Below are 25,093 nucleotides of genomic sequence, written 5' to 3'. Positions count from 1 at the left end.
CCCCCTCGTCACCACGCCCAATTACAGGCCACGCCCCCGCCCGCTCCGTCTCCGGCCCCGCCCCCCGCCGTCCATCCCGCCATGGCGTCCGCCGGCGGCCCGGACGCGGAGCGGCCGCACCCCAAGCCCTTCCTCATCGGCGTCAGCGGCGGCACCGCCAGCGGCAAGGTGAGCCCGCCGTGCCGGGGCCCGCCCTCGGCAGCCCGCGCGGCGCGGGACCTGCGCGGCGCCCGCAGGGGCATCGCCGGTCCGGCCCCGGGCGGAGGGCGGGCTGGGGGCCGGGCCGCGCCGGGCGCCGCGGGGAGGGTCGGGGTTCCCCCGGCCCGCCTGAGCCCCCGTCCCGCTCAGTCCACAGTGTGCGAGAAGATCATGGAGCTGCTGGGGCAGAACGAGGTGGAGCAGCGGCAGCGCAAGGTGCTGATCCTCAGCCAGGACAGCTTCTACAAGGTGCTGACGGCCGAGCAGCAGGCCAAGGCGCTGAAGGGACAGTACAACTTCGACCACCCGGGTGAGCCGCACACCGGCCCGGCCCCTGCGGGGCTCGGTCCGTGCTTGGAGAGCAGCTGGGGCTCAGGGGAAGCACCTGTAGGAAATGGGAAGTGTTGGAGGACAGTAATGTGCTTTCCCCCACCAGAACATCCATTTGTCTTTCCCTTGTGCCCGTTGTTACTGATGAGCTGTGGAGGGGTGCAGAGCATCCCAGCCTGCTCCCTGCTGCACTCCCTGCTCTTGAGAGGTTCCTTAATGAACCACATCATTCCCCAAATCCTTTCCTGTTACTTCTTGTCCACACAAACAGCTGCTCCCCTTGCCCGGGGGAGTGCTGTGGATTGTAGGCGGGACAGGGAGCTGCCCTTGGCTGAAGTCTGGTGCCTCTTGGGTGGGTAATGGAAACCATGAAAGATGCCTGGGGTTTTCCAGTTGGCTCCTGACTAACAGCTGAACAAAGCTGCACAAAATTATGCAATTACTAAGCAGGTTGATAAAATTATAAAATTACCAGCTTCACCTTTGAGCTCTTCATTTCATTGTGTTGTAGTTGCTTGTGAAGAGCAAACTGTCTCTTCCTTATCTCTGAAACCAAACACAGCCATTGTCACTTGGGCTGAGAGTGCTGTGTTGCTAGTGGTAGGAAAGAATAGGCTGCAAGTTCCTTTTTTCCTGGTGAAATACTGGTCAGAGGATTTTTCCTTTAGGTCTGGAAAAATCTGAGCAGGTCATTTGATACAGCAGCGTCTGAAAGTCCTTCTCTTTGAACTTTCCTCTCGCAGATGCCTTTGATAACGATTTGATGCATTCAACCCTGAAAAACATCGTTGAGGGCAAAACGGTTGAGGTGCCAACGTACGACTTCGTGACACATTCTAGGTAGGCTCTGCCTTTGTCCAAAGTCCTGCGTTGTGTGGGGGTGTCCCCAGCCCGGGGACAGTTCCCTTGGTGGTGGCACGAGGCCCGTTTAACAGGCTCTGGGTGTTCTCTCCCGGCAGGCTGGCAGAGACGACGGTGGTGTATCCTGCTGACGTTGTCCTCTTTGAGGGCATCCTGGTTTTCTACAACCAGGACATTCGGGACATGTTCCACCTGCGTCTCTTTGTGGACACGGACTCTGACGTCCGGCTGTCCCGCAGAGGTAGAGCCCCGCCGTGCCCCTGCTCCTTATCCGTCCCCACCATGGGACAGCACTCAGGGCTTTTATCTCCCCGCCCCAGTTCTGCGAGATATGAAGCGTGGGAGGGACCTGGAGCAGATCCTCACCCAGTACACCACGTTTGTCAAGCCTGCCTTTGAGGAGTTCTGCTTACCGGTACGAAGCCTCTCACTGATTTCATTTGTGGGGTCTTCTTTTTTTTGGGAGGGGTAGAGGAGCAGGGTTGTTTGGGATTTAGCTGCTGTAAGGGCAGCAGTGGTGACTTTTGGTATTTGTATTTCACAAATCCCACGTTCTCTGCCTCATGTCTTCAACTATTTCAAGCTGGTTGTTAAGGAACTGAAATGGTCCCTTCTGCTGGCAAAGCACCATGGAAATGCCTCATTGCTGGCTGCTGGGGCTATTTAAGTATGGGTCTCTCTGAATGAAAGACTCCCACTCTCAGTTTATTCTTAAGCCTTGTAGGAAGAAAGAAAAGCTTGGTTTCCATCAGCCTTTCTCAAAGGGAACACTGGGCAGACCATTCTAGCTCTGCTTGCTACACCATGTAGTGTGAGGCCAATTTAGGTACTCAAATAATCAAATTAATTTGTAAAAAACCCTTTGAGAACAAAATCCTGTATGTGGATTAAATAAATTGGAAAAGGCTAGCTCAGATGCCTCTTGCTCTAGATCAAAGGAATTCCGGGATTCTAAAACTACTCATTAGAAATGCTGAATTTGCCAGCTTTTTTTCAGCTGTGGGGGGAAAGAAAAAGCAGGAGTGCTGTGGTGGTAAAGATCAATGAAATGTTATCAGAGGCAGGCAGGAATTTCACATGCACATTGGATACCTTGGCTCTCAGCAGAGATTTAGCAATGGCTTGCGAAATGCTGATTAAAACCAGCTCTTGGCAAAACAGACCTTGCCTGACGAGGGCAATGTTTGAAGGCAGCTCAAATGGGTAAAAGCAAAGGACTCCACACCTGAGCTGCTGTTTTTACCTGGTGATTCTCTGCAAAGGGACAGTAAGAAGAATCCCTGAGCTTAAATCCAGTGCACATTTACCAGTGTGATACTGGAATTGAATTGGAATGAGAGAGAGAGCTTTAACTTACAGCCCTGGAGCACCCAGGACCTTCCATCTTTGCCCAGTTTTCTGGCCTTTGCTTGTTTCTTCCTGGAATGAAGCTGACTTTTCCCATTAACAGCCTCCTCTACCACTGTTTCTGTTTTGCAGACAAAGAAGTATGCGGATGTGATCATCCCCAGAGGCGTTGACAACATGGGTAAAAGGGAGTTGGGTTCCTGATTTCCCTGGGAAGACACCTTTGGGGTTGGGAATAGAGCAGGAGGCAGCCTGCTGCCTGGAGTGCCTGCTCCTGAGGAGGGGGTTTTTGCTGGAGGGGAGGGAGCTGCTGAGCCTGGCCAGAAGGACCAGCTGCTCAGCCTGTGGAGGGCTGGACAAGTGACCTGTTGAGGTCTGACCTCAGTGCAGACAGCAGGCAGAGTTTCATTGAGGGGCTTGTTAAAACTTGAGGAGCAGAGCTGGATGCTCCACATTTTCTAGATAACTCAACCAGGAGATCCTTCATGTGCTCTATTCCCCGTTCCTCTCTGCAGTTGCCATAAACCTCATCGTGCAGCACATTCAGGACATCCTGAACGGGGACATCTGCAAGTGGCAGCGGGGGGCTCTGAACGGGCACGGCCGCACCTACAAGCGGCCGTTCCCGGAGCAGGCGGAGAGCGCCGCTGTCCTGGCGGCCGGCAAGCGCTCCCACCTCGAGTCCAGCAGCCGCCCGCACTAGCCCGGCACGGCCCCAGGGTTTGCCTCTGGTCCACACCAACACTGAAGACAACTTTGGGAAAGGACTGCCACGGAATGGTTGGTGAAGTGCCCCTTAAGTCGTGCTGGCAGCGGAGGGGATCCTGGTGGGGATCTTCTCACAGAGGGGAGAGGAAGGGGTTGGCATTCCATCCCGCTTCCCTCCAAACCCCTCCCTGTTCTCTCTGAGATGTCTGGAGTTGTTACTTGGTGAACTGGTTAAAGGCAGTGTTACTTGCCTTTTTTTAATTTTCAGAATGAGATCTAATGCTGAAGATTCCCCTGAAAATTAAGCACTATCAGGTGACTGGCAAGATACCCCATTTCCCTGATGATGGCTGTCTGTAGCAGGAAAATCATCTGCCTCTTGGGGGTTTTTCTCTCTCTCCAAGACTAGCTCACATGCTGTTAATTTTAACAGGCTCCTACTCTTCTCCACCTTGTTGGCACCTTGAGTTGTGGCCATGCTCTGCTGCTGGCCAGCCTCCTTCTAGCCTGTGGGGTCAGAGGGACTGACCTGCAAAGGCACCTCTCCCTTGGGACAGGGGTGAGACAGAGACTGACTGGGACACGTGGGAACTTGCAGTTCACCAGGGGACAGGCCCAAGAAGTTTAGTGGTTCTAGTGATTCCTAATTTATTCCTTTCCAAGCTCCTGGATCGTGCTACACTGTTTGGTTATTTTTTGTACCCAGCGTGCTTTACCACAGTTACTGAACGTGTGAGCTCCAGCTGGATTGAGTCGCTCATGGAAACAGAAACCTGACCTTGTCAGTATTAGTGTCTTTTAGTGCATTTCTGTACTGCTGGTTGCAAATTCTGCTGGGCAGAATCCGTCCACTTCCAGAGATGGCTGGTGAGGTCAGCAAGGGGGGAAACTGGGAATTGCAGGACCTTCCTCCTGCTGGCACAGGCAGCTGCCTGGACACCCTCAGACAGGGTCAGAGCACTTGCCTTGCACTCCAGCAGCTTCAACTCAAGAATGTCTGGCTTTCTAAAAAGAGCAGACAAGAAGTACAAACAGTGATATCCCAGTTTCTGTAGTTTACCCCAGATAAGTGATACTGCAGCAGCATGAAGTGTCTGTTTGGAAAAAACTGCAATGAAGTGCTGGTTGGACCTTTGAAAATGTCCTTGTGATACTGTTCTTGAGTCTGGACTTTAGGTGTAATTTTGAGAATGAGGGTGGGAGGGAAATGTTACTAAGAGGAACTTTTTCATATTTGCTAATTTTCTAAAAGCAGGGCTTGGCTGTGTTGGTTGTGGGTGTGTTACTTTGGCTAATAAATAAATGAACAGTGATCAGAAATGACCATTTTTATAAAAGGTAATTCTGGTACATTCACTGTGCCAGCAGAAAGGCACACTGCTGGAGGGGCTCTTATACTCAACAGTTCTTTCTCTCCTTAACTCAGAATTGTTACCTTTGGTTCTGTTGTGGCTGAAAATTTAGAGAAAATAACCCCAAACTTAAGAAATGGAGTCTGCACTTCCATCCCTATCGTCTTTTCAGCCTTGGAAAGGGGTGAAGGTTTGGTGTCTCAGTGATAGTTCAGTGGTACTTCTGCAGTGCCCAGGAGAAGGCAGAGCATTTCCTGACTGCTGCTGGGTGCTGTCTAGCTCAGGGTGACAGAGTTAGAGCATGAGCTACTGCACTGAAGCATTAGCTCTCAGGGCTGATTCCAGTAGGAGCAAAATAGTCACTAAAACCTACTTTGAATGACTGTGGTGTTGGATCATACCTTCCTCGGGGGATGGGGGAGCCTTGAATAGAATTTTTTATAGCAGTGAGGAACTGCACAGCCCCTGGGGTGTGGGAATGCTGCTCTGGCAGCTTTGTGCTGCCCTGCAGGACCTGCTGCTGCAGCCACGTGGAGATACAGCAATGGAATGTGGCCCAGGTACCACAGCCCTGCCCAGACACCTGGACAGAGCCATCACAAATTCCCCACTGAGTCCCCAGTGCTTCACCTTTGCCTTCTTCTCTGTGAATTCTCTGCTGGTGCAGGCCAGGCCATGGGCTGGGTTTCAGTGTTTTCACCCTGAGCCCATGTGCACAAGCTGGAGCAGGTTTCCTTGTCAGCAGGATCAGTCCTACCCTGCCCAGAGTTCCTTTTCCCATGGGATGTGAGGTGTAATGGCAATACTGCCAGTGCTGGTAGCAGGCCTCAGGCTTCACATTAGTGCCACAAGGCCAAAGGATTATTCTGGCTTTGGCTCAATTCCTGGCTTGCCTGAAGCCTTCTTTAGCTGTAACAGCAATTTTTAATGTCTTTTTATTTTGCTTATCTTCTTAAAAGTGATGCTTATGTCAGATGATTATAAATAGATAATAGTAACAAGTCATTATTCTATGCAGAATGAACTATTTATAAATGTAGCTTAATGCTGTATTTACATAAATAGAAATGATAGCAGAGCATTGGAAGTTGGGGGCAAATAATGCATTGTTGAGGAATAGAGTCATGGAATGATGCTGTAAGGCTGCAGGGCCAGTTACTGATTGTTAAAGATGAGCAAGCTTTAGAGAGGGAAAACCTGGATTTCAGAAATAAAGAAAACAGAAAAAAAAGTATCTGATGTGTTGGAGAGAGTCCATTTATAGTAAGTATATAATGGAATTGTAGACCACAGTGATAGGAAACACATGAAATAGCCCTAAGTGCAATGGAGTGCCAGAAGGAAGAAACCACCACTGTATTTCCAGGAAAGAGAAGAAATTGTTGCAGCTCTTCCCAGCAAAGGAGCTGGGATGCTGTTGACTGAAGTCAGTGACCTTCACACCCTGAGGGGCAGTGAGGGGTGAATGTAAGAGGGGCAGAAGCTGGGAGCTGTGCTCATAACAGCTGTATTACTGTTGAGTCCTTTTCTGTAACAGCGTTCCTTTATTTTCTCCTGTAATCATTAGATCTTGACTACTACAAAATACCTGAAGTGACTGTTAAGATTTCCATGATTCTAACAATAAATTCTTGGCTTTGCACAAGAGGTGTTTCCCTTCGCTGTAGGCAGGCTGGAGTGGTCACTGCTTTCGGATCAGGATGTTCCAGGTGTCCTTCCAGCGCAGGGCCTTGAGCTCGGTGAGGGACAGCGCAGGCTGCCCGTAGGTCACGGGGCTGAAGGTGCAGTACACAAAGTACACCGAGGAGAACCAGGCTACAACCAGGGCACTGAACATGCTCCTGAGCAGCACAGATCTGCGATCAGAGAGGGAAAAAGCACTCAAGTTACATCAAGGCTGGCCAAACACTTCATCCAAAAGACCTGTGCCTGGCCTGGCTTCTCTAAAGGCAAACGACAGAGTTTGGCCACTGCTGGAAAAGCCACTGCTTTCCCTGCAGCAGCTTGTCCAGGAGACAGCCCTGGAGAAAGAACTGTGCCAGTCCTGTTCAAAAGAACTATTCTGCTGAAGCCAAATACCTGCAGAGATGATCGCTGAGATGCTGCAGTACCACAGGAATCAGGAGAATCTGGAATGTGACAGCAGGCAGGTAGTGGTACAGGAAAAGGGTTTTCTCCATCAGGAAGAAGGGCAGGTAATTCACAGCCCAGCCTCCACCACAAATGCCTCCCGCTGACATCCAGAGCTGCCAGGCATCTGCAGGAGACAGGAGATGGCACCTGAGAGCAGAGCAAGGCACAAGCCTCCACCTGGGCACACACAGAGTGCAGTCAGACCTTCAGGGATGTCGTAGATCTTCCTCCTTCGGCGCAGCAAGTACCACAGGGACAGACACAGGTAAACCAGAGCAGCAGCATTAGCTGAAACCCAGGTGGCAACATTCCCAAGGAGGTGGATCTGGGCCTGCAGGACAGATGATGGTCTAAGCCAGGAGCAGGAATATGCTGTGGTTCTTTTCTTTTCACAAACTTGCTAAATTAAGCCCCAGAATGAGCCTGCCTAGTAACCTGGAACAAAGCTGGTTGATAAACTTTGCTGCTTTAGGACTCTTGTGTAATGGAAAGCATTTAAAGGATGCTATTGGAGATGAACTCATCTTCTAAATGAAATCAATAATGGAAACTACTAAACTGCAATTTACCTTAAAAAAAAAAAAAGCACAAGCAAACATGATTTAATTAAAAGCAACTACTGTCAAAGCTGTATCTCATGCTAAAACAAATACCTCACCCCTCACGGAAAAGATATTAATACAGGAAAAGTCCTTGGCTGGAAGCTGCAGCCCTGCTCTGACTCCTACTCCTGGGGCTCACATCTGAGCTGTTCTGCTTTCTCAACAGCTTCACAGCTGCTTCTTCATCTTGTGCTTACCCCTGAGGTGGGGTGGAGCCAGTAGGCAATATTGGTGTCCATTGTGATCCAGTCCAGGGCAGAGGAGCTGTACTTGTGTTCTGTGTCTTCATTTTTTAATGTGAGTATTTTCCACTAGGAATAAAAAAAGGTAAGCAAAGGCTTTCAGAATTGGAACAACAGGTGGGACAGCAGGCATGGGTGAACAGCTCCAGATGTAAGACAGTAAGTTCCTAAGCTGGGAGTGGAGAAATATTTTACATATCTCATATGGATACTGATCAATACAATTTTTAAATTCTGTTATTAAATAATGCACTTAATGGATTTCTACAAAGATAGTAAGGGGTATCACCACTACTCACTGCATGTACCACATATTACAGTTCAGTTTCAGGCAGCTTCTGGGTGCCCAACCAATTTTCCTCCCCCTTTTTTGTTACACAATCACTTGGGTATTCATTACTGGACAGCCCAGGTCTTTAATGCCCTTATAAGTGCATTCAGAAACATTTTTTTACAGTGAGGAAGCCAAACTATCAGCAAGGATTAAACAATGAATCCTCAGGCTCAGAGTCTGCAGAAATGCTCAGGTTCCTGCTCTGCAGCAGAAGGAAAAATGAATGGAATAACAAGACACTCACCTGCAATTCTGTGAACTTTGCCATGAAGCTGAGGTTTTTACTGATGTCCATCTGTGTGGGAGAGTGGAGTTCCACTTCCCTCTCTTTTTGTTCTTGGCCTGGAAGAAAACAGCAAAGATCAGAAATAAGCACATAACAGGCAGAAAGCTAAAAAGGGGAGAGAGCACCCAGGCTCCTCACTGTCCCAGGAGCCCTTCTGCAACACATCATCCAACTGCAACAGCACTTGAAGGGACTTTGTAAGGACTCTGACTCCATGGTAAAGCCAACTGAGCACACACACACAGTACCACCTTCCCACCACCAGGAAGTGAAACCTGCTTCAGGAATATGGCTGAGACATACTTTTCCCATATCTGTGCTCCTCCACATTCCACACCATGCTCTGGTGGTAGCCTTTGGACAGCTTCTCTCCAACCACCTCCAGCTGCCGGTATCCCCACTCAGGCAGAGATGCTCCACTGAGCTGAAAGAGAAAGACAACAGTGAACTTTTAAATGCAAAGTTCTACCAATCTGAACTTCAGGCTCTGCCTGAGCACTGGATGACAGCAAGGGACTGCCAGAAAATGTGTGAACAGTCACCACACAAAACTCTCAATAAATGCTACAGTCATAAAATCAGTGATTCTGGCAAACTTTGTGAAGAAAAAGATCCTTAATTATTCCAGCTGCTCTCACAGGCACCCAGACTCTGCATCAGTGTGTAAGCCCCAGTTGTGTAGAGTGGTCACAGCCTCTTGAGAAGCAGGACAGCTTTGATACTGACAGGGATGAAGTACCAGTGTGGCAACCCGAAACATGCTCTTTTGTCACACTGAGCAGTTGTTTCTTTTAATTTACTTACTTGGTTATTCGTTATAGTGGTGCAGCTATTTTGAAGCAGAGTTTTTGAGATTACAAGAACTGCATGAAGCAAAATCTCCAGGCAAATAAACATAACCCCACTTGCCTTTAGCACTGCAGAGGTGTTCAGGTGAACAAACCTCACTTCTGACAGAATTGTCTTCCAGACATCCGTGTCAGACTCGCGATTTACAATTTCCTACAACAGAAAGATTATTTTGATCCATGTTGTCTCAGCTGTTTCTGCTGGAGCGTGATCAGCTCCTCCCCTCCCTCTGACCACTCACCACTCTCCAGAGGTTCTGTGCTGGCATGGAGATGTTATAATCGATATAGCAGGAAACTTCTTGGGAGTGGGGGCTAAGAGGAGCAGCAACATCATGCCTAGAAGACAAATAAAGGAAGGTCCTCCACCACCATTTCCCAAATACATATAAAAAGCAAACCCATATGGAATTGGCTTAGACTGGGTTCAGTAATGAAGCAAAAAGTAACTCACTTAGCAGGATTGCACTGTTTACTCTGAGAGAGAGCATTCCCCACAACCAAGAGCTGCCAGGAACAGGCTCAGAGGAAGCCAGTGCAGATGCCTGTGATGCCAGGCTGAAGAACAAGCACTGATTGTGACAAACAGAGACGCTGTTCACTGGGGTTTCCAATAATGAACAAATTAGATTTGGAAGGGACATAGCAAAAACCCAAGCTCAGAACAACCCCCTTCCTAATCTGAGGGATATTCAAGTACACACAGATGCCCTCTGGGAAGCAGTCAGGAGGCAACTTCATACTGCAGGCTTTCAAAACAGGCAAGAATCTCTGGCAATCAGCCACAGCACACCGGATTCTCCAGCACATCTTTCCAATTTCCAGAGCACGTCCTTCAGGTAGGAGCATGCCATCAAAGTCAGTGGAGTTGGATTTGGGTTAAGTCACACAAAATACTGAATACCTGCACCTGTCCAGAGTGGGGGCAATGAAAGGGTGACGATGAAGACTGACAGAGGGGACTCTGTACTTAGGAATCTACAGAACTACCATGAAATGTGAACAACTGTGAAATCCTCTAAAGGCCACTAGTAGGGAAGAACAGAAGCAGTAAGCAACTATTAAGAAGTTTGTGATTAGGATCACATCCCACTGCCAAGTCAATCAGAAAAAATAAATAAGCATACAGCATCCTTCCTCTGGGCCACAGGGATGGCATATGGAACTAACCACATGAGGTCCCTCCAAGGCTCACTGGTGTAAAATCCAAAATAACAGGCATTATGGCATATCTGAATGCAAGGTCACTTATTCTGAGAGCCAACCCAGCAGAATGAGGCAGCAGGCTTGGCAGAGCAGAGCACGAGGAAAGGACTTACGTGTTGAGGTAGCGAGTTGTGATGCCGTGGACCAGCTGCACGATGTGCCCGTGCCTGACAGGCCGTGGGGGGTTACTCACCACCAGCTGCTGCCTGGGGAAGGGACACCCAAGAGCAAATGGTTAAATTGGAAATGGTTAAATTATATGCATCTCTATATATACCACAATCTTGTCATGACCAAGTTGTTAGGTCAAGAAGCTGCAGGCGGGGACAGACATTTGGGCAAGAAAATGAGAAATTAAAGCAATATATAGGTCGTACCAGAATGGAAACAAAGCTCATCAAGGCAAAGGTGAGTTAAGGGCAGAATGAGTCAGAGGATCAGTAATGGGATACTGACACTCCAGGCATTAGGTCAGTGGTCTGAATCCAGGTCAGTCAGGAGTGAATTAAGGTTATTACTGTCACACAGCTGTTTGGTGGCTTGTGTGAAACACTGAGTGCTTCACTGAGTCTGATGGGTGCTGCACTACAGCTGGTGTCACTTTGGCAGAATTATAGGAGATCAATGGCTTTTGCACCTTATAAACTCTCACCTGGCTTCTGGACAGGGCCATGGCAAGGGGGAACTGCAATTCACTGAACTCCTGCCTGTATTTTACTGTTCCATAGAAGAACTTCACATCCTCCAATGCTCACAGGAGTCCTCTGAGTTTGAAGAATTTTAAGAATATATTTGGGGTCTGTGGTTCTGTTAGAGTCCCTGCTTGAAAGGTTTGCACCATGGACAAACTCTCCCAATGTGGAGACAACCTCTAATGGCACACAGTCCTTCTGATAGGACTCTTTATACAGTTCTCAGAACAACATAAGAAACCTACAAAAGCAACTTTTTGATCAGTATGAAATTACGTCACTTAAAGGGTTTTACTGGCAAAACAAGGACAGAGAGTCCTGCTCTGAACTGACAGTGACAATGGCAAAACACTTCAGCACAAACCAGGCCCCAGGTACAGGCACCACTTGGAATCCTTCCCTATGTGGCAGATCTTACAGCTCATGCCATACTTCTAATACAAAGAACTACTCATTTTTCAAAAGTGTTTTCTGCTCTTTTCTGAGACTCATTCAAGTTTGATAAAACTCATCAAGACACTCTAACACCATGGCTCACACTTCAAAAAGCAGAGCTTCCCTTTCATGCAAAACACCTGAAGAATCTCCAATAGTCTTGTGAGTCTTTCAAGTTCCACTTGTGCACAGCATAGCCCATGTTCTGGCAGCAGCAGTTCAGACAGGATTTTAGAGCCCTCAGTAATGCTTTTACCACATTGAGAAGGATTGTGCAAAGAGCTGCAATCACTTGCTCAGATCACAGCAGGCTTCTGCACCCATAAGCAGAGAAGAGTTATGTCCAATCCTATCCAAGCCCTGGTTGGGTTTTGGAAGCATACAGGTTGAATTTAAATCTCTTGCATACTCACATTCCAGGATCTTTGACAATCCACCAGTTGTTCACATCCTTGAAGGGATAGCAGGTCACCTGCTGCTGATGGGAACTCCCTCGGCCATTCTCATACCTGCACAGGAAGTAAGAAAACCCCACAGAGGTGTAAAGGCACATCTCTGTGCTCACCAGTGCCAACATTACTGTAATGGGAATCACTGATCATTCCCACAGAGCACAGGGACTCTGAAGGATCAATCAAGACACTGCCAGGACCCAAATTGCTACACATGGACTGGCAGATGAAGAAGCAGAGCTGACCCTCCCCACAGAGACCCAGGCACATTGCTCACCTGATGGGGTAAGTGTTGGTGTGAGAGTGGAGCCAGCACTGCATGGGCTTGCCCAGCACGTTCCGCAGGGTGATCTGAGAGCCATAGGCCACCTCTAAGGGCTGACCCTGAGTGATCCGAGCCAGCCCACCCTGAGAAGGGTAAGGACAGGGTAAGTACAAAGAAGAAACAACCCAGAGGCTGTTTAAATTCTATTGAATCACATCCCACTTCAACACAGCAGTATCTTCACACAGCGCCTTCTCATTTGGTTTTATCTACCAAAATCAAGTCTTGCAGCACCATACTCAATAGATAGTAAATACACCAACACCTAAAAAACTAAAAGACTACAGGGTCTCAGGAAATATCCCTAAAGCCATACACTAAAAGACAGGCTAAGCACTCCTATAGTATACCATGTCACCACATGAGAGTTCAGTACTGTATCTACTCCTGTGGAGTTTCCCATAGGAAGGGACAAACCTTCAGCAGAAGAGTGAATATATTGTTCTTGCTTCATTGGGAAAAGGTTTTAATCTGTTATTAGGATTTCAGTCATTATTGCTTCATCTTAAATCAGTACTACAGCAGCAAAATAGTTAAATGACATAAAAGGGGCAAAATATGCAGGATCAAAGGAACAGGATTAAACACCATGTAAGAGTGAACATTTTCCCCTCTTCTCTCCAATAAATCAGTTCCAAGACCACATTTCCTTTACCTCTAGGCTGGCTTGGAAAGCACTTGTCATGATCTGGTCGTGAGGCCCAGAGCGATACAGCAAAGCCAAGTGAACGTAGAAGAAGGAGAGGTACAGCCCCATGGGGATGATGATGAGGGCCAGACCCCGGGCTAGAAAATGGCACAGCAAGGAAACCTAGAAGAACAAAGAAAGCTCACTTGTTTCATGCTCTAGATGTTAAAAATTCCAGAGCACTTTGTTTGTTTTGTTTGTATTTTCTAAGTTTTCCCCACTGATGTCATTCAGCTGTAACTTTGTGGACAACTGGGTAACTTCCAGCAAGGATTTGAAGTGGAGCTGGCAGGAGTGTGTGAGACAAGTGTATGTTCTGAGTCACACATCACCAAGTCATGGATAACAGCAGAAAAGACAGTCACACATGCATATTTTTCTTAAACTTAATTCCATCTTCCCCAGCAACTGAGCTGGGAACTGTACTATGACAGGAGGGTTTCCAGACAAGGAATTTTAGTACAAAAGCCAGCTACAGACTGCACTGTTATCTGTGGGCTTAAAAGGCTCCTGCAATGAAAAGTGACAAATAATATCTTTTGCATGCTGTTCTACATACATTTGACAAGGTCTGGTCTCCTATCATGTGCCAGAAGTGGAGTCCTGCAGTGGCCAAGAGCAGCATATAGGTAAACAGGCCCATGTATTTCACTCTGAAAGTGCATAAAAAATGAACATGGTTAAAAACTACACAATTACCTAATACAAGATATAAATATTCTAACATTCTGTTGAACAGCAGGCATTAAAGTCCAGGTAAGACATCATCACTTACCCAACTGCACAAGAACAGGCTACTCCAGTCAGCAGGAGCCAAAACCACCAGCTTCCAGAGAAGGCACTTAAAGATAAATGTATTAAATCACTTGCTACGCTCAATTTAAAGATAATTTTACTTCACTAAGGATTACTTCATCCTCTGCAAGGATCAGAGAACAAAAGAAACAAATATCTCTCAAAAAGGAACAAATACAGTGCCTGTAAACAGTTACAAAGGAGAATTAAGTGGCCTGTTATCATCAGTGTTTCTGTGCACAGAAGGAAACATTCCAGTAAAAAATGTGGGTAGGCAAAGACATGCTCCCAAGAGATTTCATTTATGTTTTAAAATTAAAAAAGACAACCCTGCAATCCTGCCAACAGTAAAAACAGTCTTTAACACTGCTCAGGAGAAAAATTCTGGGGCAGCCATATGAGAGGGTGAAGCATTGGATTTTACAGACAGGTGAAGTGAGTTTGAGGATGATTAAGAGGCATAGAAAAACACAGTCTGTGAGAAAAAAAAAAAAAATAAAGTCACCATGAGAATATCCAAAAGGGTGGGAGACAATCCAGCTTTACCTGTGCTTTTGCAAATTGTAGAACTTCAGGTAGGACAAAACTGCAAGCAGGATAAAAAAAATCAGTATTGATTCCAGAAGCATGAACCTTGATTGAGTGATCAGAGAGTTCTCTGTTGGAAAAGAGAAACAGACACAAAATTAGAGAAACCTGTCTATAGGCAAGTGCTACCTCAGACAATCACACTGTTATCCAACAGAGGGACCTTCCCTTTTAGGAACAGACAGCTCCTACTGGCTGTAATGGGCAAGTGCTGGGTTTAGAGGGACAAAATCTTTCCAGCAGGAGCAAATTACATGGACATAACTGTTTCCAAGACAAAGAGGTGAGCAAGCAGTGAAGTCTATCAGGAGGCAGATAAAGCTTCTGCACTTCCTACCAAGGCAAAGAAAATCAGTCCTGGGAACTCCAGAGAGCTGCTTCTCAAAGCAAAGAGTCCAGGCAGCAAGGACAGCAAGCAATGAGCACCACAACAGATCTGCAGGAAAGGAAGCTGCAGTGAGCCAGAACCAGAGCAGCCGGTAGCTAGGAGAGGTTTCTCTTATCAGGCTGCTAAAGAGCTGCTGAGAGGCTCTTTCCCTTTCAGGCAGCTGCCAGCAGCCCCTCAGAGAAAACAAAACCAGCTGAGTTGTACACACCAGAACAGTGTCAAATCACAGTGCTAAGGACACAGGCTGGTTTGCTGCAGCTTGGAGATGAAAACATTTGATGAGCTCTGACTGCAGTTGAGTTGTCCAGCTGTTAAAAGCCAGTAAGTTGTAACTCATCCTGTAAACCTCTGAGGAAGGGAGTACAGGCCTCCTTGGATACAAAGAAATATGTTTTCCTGTGAGGCTGTTAAGGCTGCCTACTTAGGTTAATATTGAAAAGAACTTGTATAAAGCCCAGAAGGGCAGTCTGCTGCAGAGCTGTGAGGATGGAGGAGACCAGGGAGGCTCAGCACAGACTGACACAGGCCAGGGCTGTTGATGTTTTCTGGGGAGATGCTACTCCACCCCAAACATTCCTAAGGGGAAAAGGGACTCTTCTCCCCATGTATGAAGAATAGGGCTCAGTTGAACAATCTTACCCAAGAGAATCAGAAGAGCAGCTCCAAGTGCAGCACAGTGGGAGAAGTGCAGTTCAACCAAAATCTGGTAGGCTAAAGGCACACAGAGAGCACCAGCCAGGGCTGGCAGGAGTCGCAGGGACCACACAGGAACATTCATGCTGTATTCTGAAACAGAAAACAGGAAACAATGACCCACCAGACTTAACTGCAGTGAGGACAGACCAATAAAGAATTTCTTAATTGTCAGAGGAATCTAACTTCTACTTGCACTGATTTGTCCATCTTGTATTGCTTAAACTGTTCAGCTGATTTAGAAAGCCTGTGTTATGAATTCATAGTGCTTTTAACTTGTGCTAGAGACCTGCAGAAGAATTATTTTAAAAGAGAAGTGAAGGTGTTGGAAAAGTGTTATTTCCACTAGACAGGCAAAAGGAATCTGAAATTCTGCTTATTTTCTCTAAAGAACGAGACAGTTAAAAACAACTCTTACCAGCTCCAATCCTGTTCCAGAGGAAGTTTCCATCAAATCCTCCTAAGTAACCTACAACATAAACAAGAGTTTTTCCAGTCTCAAAGCACGTATAAAACCTGGTGCTAAATTGGGAACCATTTCCCAAACACACAGCTTTTCCTTGCATGAAGGTCCTCTTTCCCAAAAGGGTCCTCTTTGATACTCTTCTGTCTGCAGCAATACTTGACAATGTGAAGAGGCACAAAAACTATAAATTGGGAACAAGGGATTCTCAGTGACAAAGTCAGATGTATATTTAATCCCTCCCTCCCATACAGACACTTTGATGTTGTGGTATCTCAGCTACAGAAAGGAGGCTATTTCTTGCACTAGCACTTCTCATCTTACTTTTCTCTTTATCCAAAGGATTGGATAACAGTGAGGTGATGGATACATGGCTTCATCATCCATCCTCTATTCATGCAACACCCCCTAACAATCCTAAATAAAAGAAAACTCAGTTCTCTCTACATCAGAGTCCCTCACCTGCCTTGTGCTTTCCCCCATAAGTGGATTTAATAATTCATTTCTAACCAGCACCTCTCTCTTGCACAGCAACAAGCAACAGGCACTTCCCAGTTCCAGGAGACCCTACCTCCCAAGGCCAGCAGCATGTGGCCAAAGGGTGGGCCACTGTCATCCACAAAGAAGATCCTCTTCATGTAGAGTGAAACAAATTGGCCATAATAAACTTCATCGAAACTGAAACACCAGAGGCAGAAAAATGTCAAATCTAACAGCAATTATCCTGCAGGGATACTCAGAAAGCAAACACCAACTTGTTGGCAGAAAGCTAAGAATGCAAGGCAGCACTGAGGCTTTGCCCCTTCTCCTCAGGGGGTTTTATTAGGGAAAGATTATCACTGTACTGGCATTGTTCAGCCTGGAAAAGAGAAGGCCCACAGGGGTGGCCTAATTGTGGCATTGTGGTAGCTGAAGGGAGCCTACAGGAAAGATGGGATGAGACTGTAAGAGCCTGGATGGCAGGACAAGGGGAATGGCTTCACTCTGACAGAGAGTGGGGTGAGATGAATTTTAGGGAAGAATTCTTCCCTGTGAGGGTGGGCAGGCCCTGTCACAGAGTGCCCAGAGAAGCTGTGCTTGCCCCTGGATCCCTGGAAGTGTCCAAGGCCAGGATGGAGCCCCTGGGATAGTGGAAGGGGGGCAGAATAAAATGAGCTTTAAGATCCCTTCCAACCCAAACCAGTCTGGGATTTTGTGATTCTGTAATTTACAGAGGCTGACATCAGTCAAGCTGTGCTCTTCTGCTCCTGCATTCTTGCTCACAAATGTTTGAAAAACAAGTCTGTGTCACTCAGGAACAAAAGAAACTCATTACTCACACCACAGCCCGAGGATAGCAAAGCCCCCAGAGACGACTTATTAATCCCATCACAGTCAGTGCCACAAGGCTCACATTGATCTTCGCAGTGACCACAACTGGCTCCTTCAGGAATCCCAACATCCTGTCAAAGGTTTGTCTGACCCTTCAAAAGCAGAAGAGAACAGCAGTCACCCTTTGGCTCACAGAGAGCATCAAGCCTGATTTCTGCTACAAGCAGCTCATGGTAATTAATTTCCCAAAATTCTCTTGCTTTTCATGTTTTTGTGTTTCTATTCCATCTACAGGACTAGTTGTAAAAATAAAGTTACTGAACTGACACACTTTTCATCTGCCCTGCTTCTGCCTGCAGTAGTAAGCCAGAAACCCTGTTAATTCTTACACTGGTTCTGCAGGAACACAGCAGCTTCATTCTCCAGCCTGTATTCTGCTTTGAGCAAAGCAAACCTCACAGTCCAAACTCTGATGCTACTGATGGACAACCCATGTGCTCAGGCACCAGGTGACCCCACTACCTGAGCTATTTAGAGACCAGGTAGCTTAAAAACACCCCATCAAATAAGTTTCTTCCTTACAAATGGAGGTATTTTTTGGGAGTGGGGAAGGGAGGGGCAAATCTCCCAATGCCCTCTGCATTAGAAAGCTGCTTACTCTGGAGCACAGGTACAGGTGCTGTTTAAGCAGAGGTGCTAAAAGCTAGGTCAGAAAATAGCAGAGAAGCCGTGCCGTGCCTCCTCACCTCAACACAACGGAAAGTTACCAGAACAAATCCATCTGCGTGGCTTTGATCAGGGGAGAACAAAGCGAGATGCGAGCACATCCCCACCATCCAGAGCCGTGCCACTGGCCTGGTTTCTCTCTGCCTACAAAACACAAGCGCTGCATGGAGCTTTTCAGGAGCCCCTGGCAGAGCTGCGCTCCCACCCGGGCTCTGTCACCCCCTCGCAGGCCCTGCGAGCCCGGGAGCTCCTGATGGAGGCCCCGGGCCCAGGGCAGGTGAGCAGCAGCACCTCGGCTCCTCCTCGGGCGCCTCAAACCTCTGCACCCCTCATGAGGGGGGAGCAGTGCCAGCGTCCCCCACCCCGCCCTGTTCCCCCTTTAAGCTCTTGGGGGCACCACTGACCGCACAGGTGGCCCCCAGCGGGTCACTAAGCCCCACCACACACCCTGCATCCAGCCCTGGAGCCTCCCTTGGGTGTTTTTGGGGGGCAGAGGAGCACCAGCCCCCCCCGGAGCCTCGCCCATCGCCCTCAGCAGTACGGGGGTGAAGGGGGCGAGTGACCGACGGGACCGGGAACACGCCCGAGACCGCCACTAGGACCGGAATTGGGATCGGGGCTAGGACCGGGATCGAGCAAGAGGGGGATGGTGAGCAGCACCAGGACTAAGAGCGGGCCCAGGCTCGGCACTGAGACCGGGATCAGAGCGGGACCCCCGGCCCCACACGGGCCCGCGCGCCGGGGGGCGTGGCCTTCCCGCGCGCCGCGCTCCACCCGCCCCTACCTGGCGATGCCGGATGTGACGTCAGACACACGCAGCGGCACGGGGCGGAACCAGGAAGTGTTTCTATGGCAACGCCGTGTGTGGCGAACGGGCCCGGCCTCCCCGGCATGGCGGCTGTGAGGGACCCGCCAGCACCCGGGCTCATGGACATAACCACCGACCCGGGCCCTGGGGCTTTTGTGTTGTGTGTTTAGTTTGTGTCTGTTGGGCTTTTTTATGTGATTTTTTTAAAATAATTTTTTGGGGGGTGTTGTTTTTGTTTTGGGTTTTTTTTTTTTTGGGTTTTTTTTTGGATTTTTGGTTTTTTTTTAATTATTAACTAAAATAACCAGACAAGGGACTGGGGAATTTGAGAAAAGCATAATCTGCTTTATTTTTTTAATTTTTTTTTTATTTAAATAAGGAGAATTCTTTCATATGGAAAGAGCTAATACAATCACATATTTGAAAGGAGAAACAATAGGTACTGAAACGAGGAGAAGGGCAATAAAGAGTGTGCCACAACTGGCCTGGTGATTCCGTGATTCGAATTCCGGTCCGAGTTAAAGTTTCCAAAAAATATAAACAGGTTGCACGTTACACAATTATCCATCGTCTGCCCTTTCAAATATCTGGTCTACATGAAAAGACAAAGAGAGGAAAGGCCAAAAAAAATTTTACTATACAGGTCATGAAGTTAAAAGCTTTAAGGAGGACAATATCCCCTTGAGAAACAACAAATGCAATTTTTACAGAACCAGAGGGAGGATTCCAGCTAAGGACAGTGCCTCGAGACATGCTAAAGGGTGAGCGCCTCACTGCTGCAGCTGCGATTCCTGGGGGACAGTCAAGGACATCTGGAGCAGCCAGAACAAGCCACTAAACCCAAGGGAGTGTCTATGGCCACTGGAAAACCTGGTGGTCTTTGGGTGAAAATAAACTAAAATAGCTGGACTCTACTGTCTCTTTTTTGCTTCAGCAAAACACACCTTTTGTGTCCATGTGCCACAGCTAAGCACGCTGGTGGCTGCCGTAAATGAAATTTTATTCACAAATGCAACTTTTTAATGAAGAAACTGGGCTGCTGAATAAAAAATAACCAGTGCTACAAGGAATTAACCTGTGCTTAACCAGCCTGGAGCACAAGGGAGGGTTAAGAAAATGCAACAGAAGGAGGTCCTGGCATGCAGGGGTGCTGGCTGCAATGTCCGGTGCAGCCAAGAGAAGAGACACAGCAAAAACACTCAGCTCATCTGGAATACCTATCTATAGATACACAGGAACCACAGGGCAGCTTGTGGCTTTGCAGATTCCTGCAAGGAAGGTGTTGATGGAGTGAGTGCCTCTGTGAGAACACACACGGAGTGCAACGGGCAGCAAGCACATCCAGAGGTGCAGACACTGCACAGCTGGCACAGCCAGGAGCAAGCTATGGAACATCAACAGCAAGACCTGTGTCACTGGTGACTGTGCTGCTTCTGCTTGTCTTTTAAAATATACTGGAGTGCCTTTTTATTATATTACCCTTTGTTTTTTCTTCCCAGACTTGAATGTTGATTTGTTTTTAAATTAAGAGCTAACAGCAGAAGGGGTGAGGGCAGCAGCACCGACTGGAGCTGCTGGCCATGACTCACTGTGGGACAGGGAACTGATCTCACAGGTGCTTCAGACCCTCTGCTGAACCAGGGCAGCAGTCAGCCTCTGAACATTCCTGCTTGCTGCTGGAAAGATGGGATCCACCTTTCCCAGCAGAAGAAGACTGCAGTTTGATAGCTGACTTCCAGTCAAAGCAAAAGCAACTCACAAAGGAATAAATCAGCAATAAATCAACCCTTCAACAGTGCAGGCAGCAAGCAGAAGGACCCTCTAGCTATACTGACACATTCTGTGCACCTCTATCCCCCCCTCCATGCTGGATTTTTATCAGCATTCCAGCTCCCTTGGCTTTTCTGCTCCTTTGAGGATCAGAGGCTTTTTCTTTTGACTCCAGAGCACCACAAACTGCACTAACCTTGGACTAGCCTGAAACAAACAAACAAACAAACAAGCAAGCAAAAATATATGCCAGAGAAGGATATTGCACCGTAGAAATTTGGGCTCTAGAATTGCTTTCCATCACACAAAACTCCACTAAGTGAGAGAGTCTTGCCAACTGCAGCTGACAGTCACGCAAAGTTGAGAAATGGAATGAAGCTCACATGCATTTCTTGGCCTTTCCTGCACAGAATAATTCAGACATAATATATAAATAGAGCAGTGAAACAATTACTTTTTCACCTAGACCTACAACATCAAATACGTATAAATAAATTCTAGTGTTTTATTCTGTTGGGGGAAGGAATGGAGGATTAAAAGAAGGGTGACCTTTTTCAACAGCAAGTTTTGTAGTTCTGATGGCATGTACACCAGAGGGACTGCAGTAACTTGGATCTTGCAATAACCCAGTTTCTCCCAACACGTTTGACCATTTTGGAGTCACACAGGTGGGAGGAAGGAGGTTAGTGTCTTTGTAAAGCTGAAGTAGTGTGTCTAGAGTAGGGAAGAGATGAGAGAAGGGGGGCTCAGGTAAGTCTCTTTAGCCATTACTTAGATTCTGGGCTCGTATTAGCTAGGGCCAGCTGGGCAGAAGGATAATAAAAAAATCCCAAACAGACAATTCTGCTGTTAATAGTATTTCAAGGGAGAAAACAGAAACAGGGGTGGGATGACTTACTGGAGGTGCAATCTTTGGAAAACACTGGGAGCAGGACTAGCAGATGAGGATGCACATCTGGGAGATGTCTGAAGGTTGGGGAAATATTTATCACTAAATCTCAAACCCTGTACTTTAAGAAGGACGCTAGAGAGATGCTGGCACACTCTGCTCTGGAATTAAAATCCATAAAACCTAAGAAAAAAAGAGCTCTTATTTTTTCTTAAAGTACCATCCTATCCCTTTCCCTTCGGCTTCTGTGCCATGTTCCATGGGGACACCTATGGAGAGGGGACATTACTATGCCTAAGTTAGTTTAGGTTTCTAAGCTCTTTAAAGCTACTGTATAAAAATCATATTTATGCCTAGCTTAAAACTTCAAATGCATCCTTACAAAGTTACAAAGGATCTTTTCCAGAAAGGGGCGGGGGGAATAAGCAAACGAAGAAACAAGAACACCTTTCAGATCCCTTCCCCAATACATTCTTTGTTCAAAATATCTTCTTTGGAACCACCACCAAATGACTTTCTGCCACCCAGCAGAGGCTGACACACAGCCCGTGAGCAAGCGACCATCTCCAAAAACGGTTCTGTCCCTCACTTCAGAGTGACCAGCCTACTTTACATTTGAAAGAGCTAAACAACACAAACCAAGTTAGCTGAAAGTAGTTTTTTACTTTAGACTACCATCAGGTGAAGGACTCCAAGCCCTTTCAGGAACTTTTAGGTCTATCCTAAAAAAATCTACGTACACACACGCACACACACACGCACGCTCACATAAACCAAAACCAAACAGCCAAAGAAATAAAACCCAACCTCTCCCACTGGGATCTTCCTTGTGTAGATCATCAAACACTGGAGAGGAGTGGTGAGGTGATGATGCTGTACACACACTGTATGTAACTGCATCAGAGTAAAGAACCCTTTGCTGTTCACCTGGGGAAGGAGAGGAGGAGAAGGATGATTCCAATCTGCCTCTGTAACCACGCGCTTCCAACCCAAAACAGGAGGTTCCAAGTGTGCCTTGCAGAGGGGCTCCCTTACCAACGTATTTCTATGCAAATTTTACAAAAGGCCATGGAATAGAGGAATAGAAAGCAAGACTCAGGGAAAAGAGCAAAGCTTAGGAGAGCAGCCCCGAGGGATGAACACAATATAGGACAAGTCTCAGGAGACACGAAGAATTCGAGCAGCCAAGGCAGGGAGCATGAGAGAGCATCACAACTACAAAAAGTAGTCCATACAGACCCGTTGGCTCTAGCCAACTCTTCTGACCCATGTGCTGTGAGAATTTTTTTCTTCCTAACAAACGTTACATTTTGTAAATCTATGATTTACATTTTGGCGTGTGTTTTGCAGTCACTAAAAAAATCCGAAACGCACAAAAAGGAAAAATTAAACACCTAGATCTGCATGAACTTGCAACAGAAATCTGGTGGTTTGGGTTTTTTTCCTTAAAATGAAAATGCAAAATTTTGTTGTGCACAAAGCACCCCAAAGCTGTGTTGAAGTGGTGCAAGTTTCAGGATTTATGCACTGATGTACTATATGTCTTTAGTACAATTTCCTCCTACTGCAAACACTGCTTCTAGCTTAAAACAAAAATACTGAAAAATTAACAAATGTCATATCTGTCCTGTTTTTTTTTAATCAAATAGTCTGAAAGGCTAAATCACCTGGGGAAATACACCCAAACAAACTTGAACTCTCAACATAGCACAGAACCATATACAAAACTAAGCAGAGTTTTGTCAGAACATCATTTTAGCTGAAGGGAATCTTTTCTGAAAGGAATGAGGAAAGCAGAAAGAAGGAGGGGAATGAGAGAACATATAAAAGTTCTGCTATAAACAAAGATACAGCTTTTTTGTAAAAACCTCAGCTGCCTTTAAAATGAAAAACCTCAAACTAAACCCCTCTCCCCCAGTTGCCACTCTGCTGAGACAGAAGTAGGGAAGGAGAAGGATGGGCTTTGCCAAGTGAGCGATCACAGCTACCTGTGGATGGGGCATGGGGAGGGGGAAATAAAAAAAAAATGGCTAAAGCCACTTAAAAGTCACATGATTGGTTTGTTTTAAAGCAAGCAGGTCAATGTCATATCCACTGTTTCAAACTGCTTTGTTGGGAGAGGGGCTTGAATGATGTTGCTGTAGTCAGTCAGTGTGGGGTGGGGATAGATCTGGTGAGATTTTCAGGAGATCCAGTGGGGTCCAGTCTAAGCTGTGGTGCCTCTCAGGCAGCAGGACCAGCTGGGCATCAGAGGTGCTCCTAGGCCTTGCTCTCCTCCACTTTGACTGCCTGAGGTTTGATCGCTCCTGTGCGCACTGGCTTCATCTGGTTTGTGGAGGCTGTTTCTTGCAGCTTCACTGCTCCCAGACTGGCTTTGTTATCATCCACCCGCTGCTTTGCCTTTTGACACAAAAACCAAAGCATTAGCTAGGACAGATACCTCTAGGCAGGCAGAACAAGCAAACTGTGACCATCATTCATGCAGGACACTGAATTTGCTCCTGTAGCACCTCACATTTAAGGATCTCAGCATCTCACGTATTTGGCAGTGCCAGCAATTTATAAAAATTCCACAGCACAACTTAGTAGAACTAACCTCTCCTGACTTCCAAATCACACCGAATTACTCCTGGACCCAGTAAAACACCCACTACCCAGGGGAAAATACCAACTCCCACAAGGAGCTTCAGTTACACAGGCCTTTCTGCCTTTCCTCTGCAGCCCAAGGCACAACACAACAGTGTAGAAGAGCAGGTATTTTTGGGCTGTACAAAGAACTCAGGTACACTACCTGTTGCACGTAGTGTCCTTGCACAGAGCCCATGCTCACTGCGGGTCCCGACGGCTTCCCGCTGGGGCTGGCAGAGCTAGGCCTGGAAATCGAAGAGTCGACAACATTCATGGAGTAAATTCTACAATGGAATGAGAGCCTTATTCATGTGTGAAAGAGACAGCAAAGCAGCAATAGACAGGGCACAAGTCTGTGCTGTGCAGAGCAGGGGGCTCCACAGTCCAAATGACAACACACGGGTTGGTTAGGAGAAAAAAAAAAAAAGTCTTTCAAAAGCCTCAATGACCTGATGTGTCTAGACATGAGCACTCCCACCTTCAGGACCATCAACATTTATTCAGTGATCCTCAGATTTCCCACCTTCACAAGGAACAAAAGCACACACCAATTCCAACCTGTCTTTGAGATTCAGTGAACAAGTAACTTCATGCACTTCCTACAAAGCTCCAGGTCAGATACACACACCGGTGCACACCCAAAATGAAAGCCATGACCATGCATTTTGACACAAATACTTGGACTGAAGTGAGCACGTTCTAGACATGAAAAGCCAGGTGGATCTCGTGCAGGGATGATGGGTGCACCACATGTTCTCTCCCATCCTAAGGAGCCCAAGCTGTGTGAAGGTCTCACCTGTACGTGTGTGGGGACGGGACTGACCCTCCGGAGGACATGCTCTGTTTACCATCGGAGAAATGAAACCCTTTCATTTCCATCTGGGAGGACTACAGAGGAAAATGAGTGAGAGAGAGTATCATCTTTGCATTCACAAATCACTCATTACTTCATATAAGAACTTTAGCCAAATGTTTGCCCTTCTCCCCATCATGCC

General features: G+C 47.1%; 3 protein-coding genes across 8 annotated transcripts in view; 1 reads left to right on the top strand and 2 right to left on the bottom strand.

The window, feature by feature from the left end:
• Positions 1-20: 20 nt before the first annotated feature.
• UCK1 (uridine-cytidine kinase 1) lies at positions 21-4,764 on the top strand. The gene is made up of 7 exons (XM_041475019.1): positions 21-168; positions 349-508; positions 1,272-1,368; positions 1,488-1,630; positions 1,710-1,804; positions 2,869-2,917; positions 3,252-4,764. Exons 1-7 carry the CDS (start codon positions 82-84, stop codon positions 3,437-3,439), a joined length of 819 nt encoding a protein of 272 aa, XP_041330953.1. The 5' UTR covers positions 21-81; the 3' UTR covers positions 3,440-4,764.
• A 1,561-nt stretch (positions 4,765-6,325) lies between these two features.
• POMT1 (protein O-mannosyltransferase 1) lies at positions 6,326-18,842 on the bottom strand. 2 transcript variants are annotated; one of them, XM_041475016.1, is made up of 21 exons: positions 18,788-18,842; positions 18,024-18,147; positions 17,286-17,429; positions 16,538-16,644; positions 15,922-15,972; positions 15,450-15,596; positions 14,381-14,492; positions 13,815-13,880; positions 13,599-13,692; positions 13,007-13,162; positions 12,304-12,434; positions 11,988-12,083; positions 10,561-10,653; positions 9,484-9,580; positions 9,303-9,395; positions 8,697-8,817; positions 8,352-8,449; positions 7,729-7,842; positions 7,134-7,260; positions 6,876-7,053; positions 6,326-6,652 (listed from the first exon to the last, which is right to left on the bottom strand). In XM_041475016.1, exons 3-21 carry the CDS (start codon positions 17,405-17,407, stop codon positions 6,478-6,480), a joined length of 2,178 nt encoding a protein of 725 aa, XP_041330950.1. In that variant the 5' UTR covers positions 17,408-17,429; positions 18,024-18,147; positions 18,788-18,842; the 3' UTR covers positions 6,326-6,477. The 2 variants fall into 2 exon arrangements, with proteins under 2 accessions (XP_041330950.1, XP_041330952.1); XM_041475018.1 differs by lacking the exon at positions 18,788-18,842 and adding an exon at positions 18,664-18,739.
• Positions 18,843-19,135: 293 nt separating this feature from the next.
• Positions 19,136-25,093, bottom strand: part of PRRC2B (proline rich coiled-coil 2B) — a 46,823-nt gene continuing 40,865 nt past the window's right edge. For 4 of the 5 annotated variants that reach the window (XM_041475182.1, XM_041475185.1, XM_041475183.1 and 1 more), the window contains exons 30-32: positions 24,895-24,986; positions 24,262-24,382; positions 19,136-23,870 (exon numbers count right to left, since the gene is read on the bottom strand). In XM_041475182.1, the coding sequence (XP_041331116.1) occupies positions 23,730-23,870; positions 24,262-24,382; positions 24,895-24,986 (354 nt within the window). In that variant the 3' untranslated portion in view covers positions 19,136-23,729. The remainder of the gene's footprint in view (positions 23,871-24,261; positions 24,383-24,894; positions 24,987-25,093) is intronic. The other variant, XM_041475186.1, reaches the window with a different exon arrangement.

The sequence above is a fragment of the Pyrgilauda ruficollis genome, unplaced genomic scaffold (assembly GCF_017590135.1).
Source record: "Pyrgilauda ruficollis isolate IOZ18807 unplaced genomic scaffold, ASM1759013v1 scaffold34, whole genome shotgun sequence".
NCBI classification, from domain to species: Eukaryota; Metazoa; Chordata; class Aves; order Passeriformes; family Passeridae; genus Pyrgilauda; species Pyrgilauda ruficollis.
Note: the sequence above shows the minus strand (reverse complement) of the source record. Positions and strands in the feature narration are given on the sequence as shown.

Bases quoted from the DNA above. Each gene is read 5' to 3' on its own strand.
- UCK1 (XM_041475019.1), top strand. From the start codon at position 82: ATGGCGTCCGCCGGCGGCCCGGACGCGGAGCGGCCGCACCCCAAGCCC. The intron at 169-348 runs GTGAGCCCGCCG...CGTCCCGCTCAG, and splicing joins GCGGCACCGCCAGCGGCAAG to TCCACAGTGTGCGAGAAGAT. The intron at 2,918-3,251 runs GTAAAAGGGAGT...TCCTCTCTGCAG, and splicing joins CAGAGGCGTTGACAACATGG to TTGCCATAAACCTCATCGTG.
- POMT1 (XM_041475016.1), bottom strand. From the start codon at position 17,407: ATGTTGGGATTCCTGAAGGAGCCAGTTGTGGTCACTGCGAAGATCAAT. The intron at 14,493-15,449 runs GTAAGATTGTTC...CTTTTCCAACAG, and splicing joins TGCTCTTCTGATTCTCTTGG to AGAACTCTCTGATCACTCAA. The intron at 13,693-13,814 runs GTAAGTGATGAT...ATGCACTTTCAG, and splicing joins GCCTGTTCTTGTGCAGTTGG to AGTGAAATACATGGGCCTGT.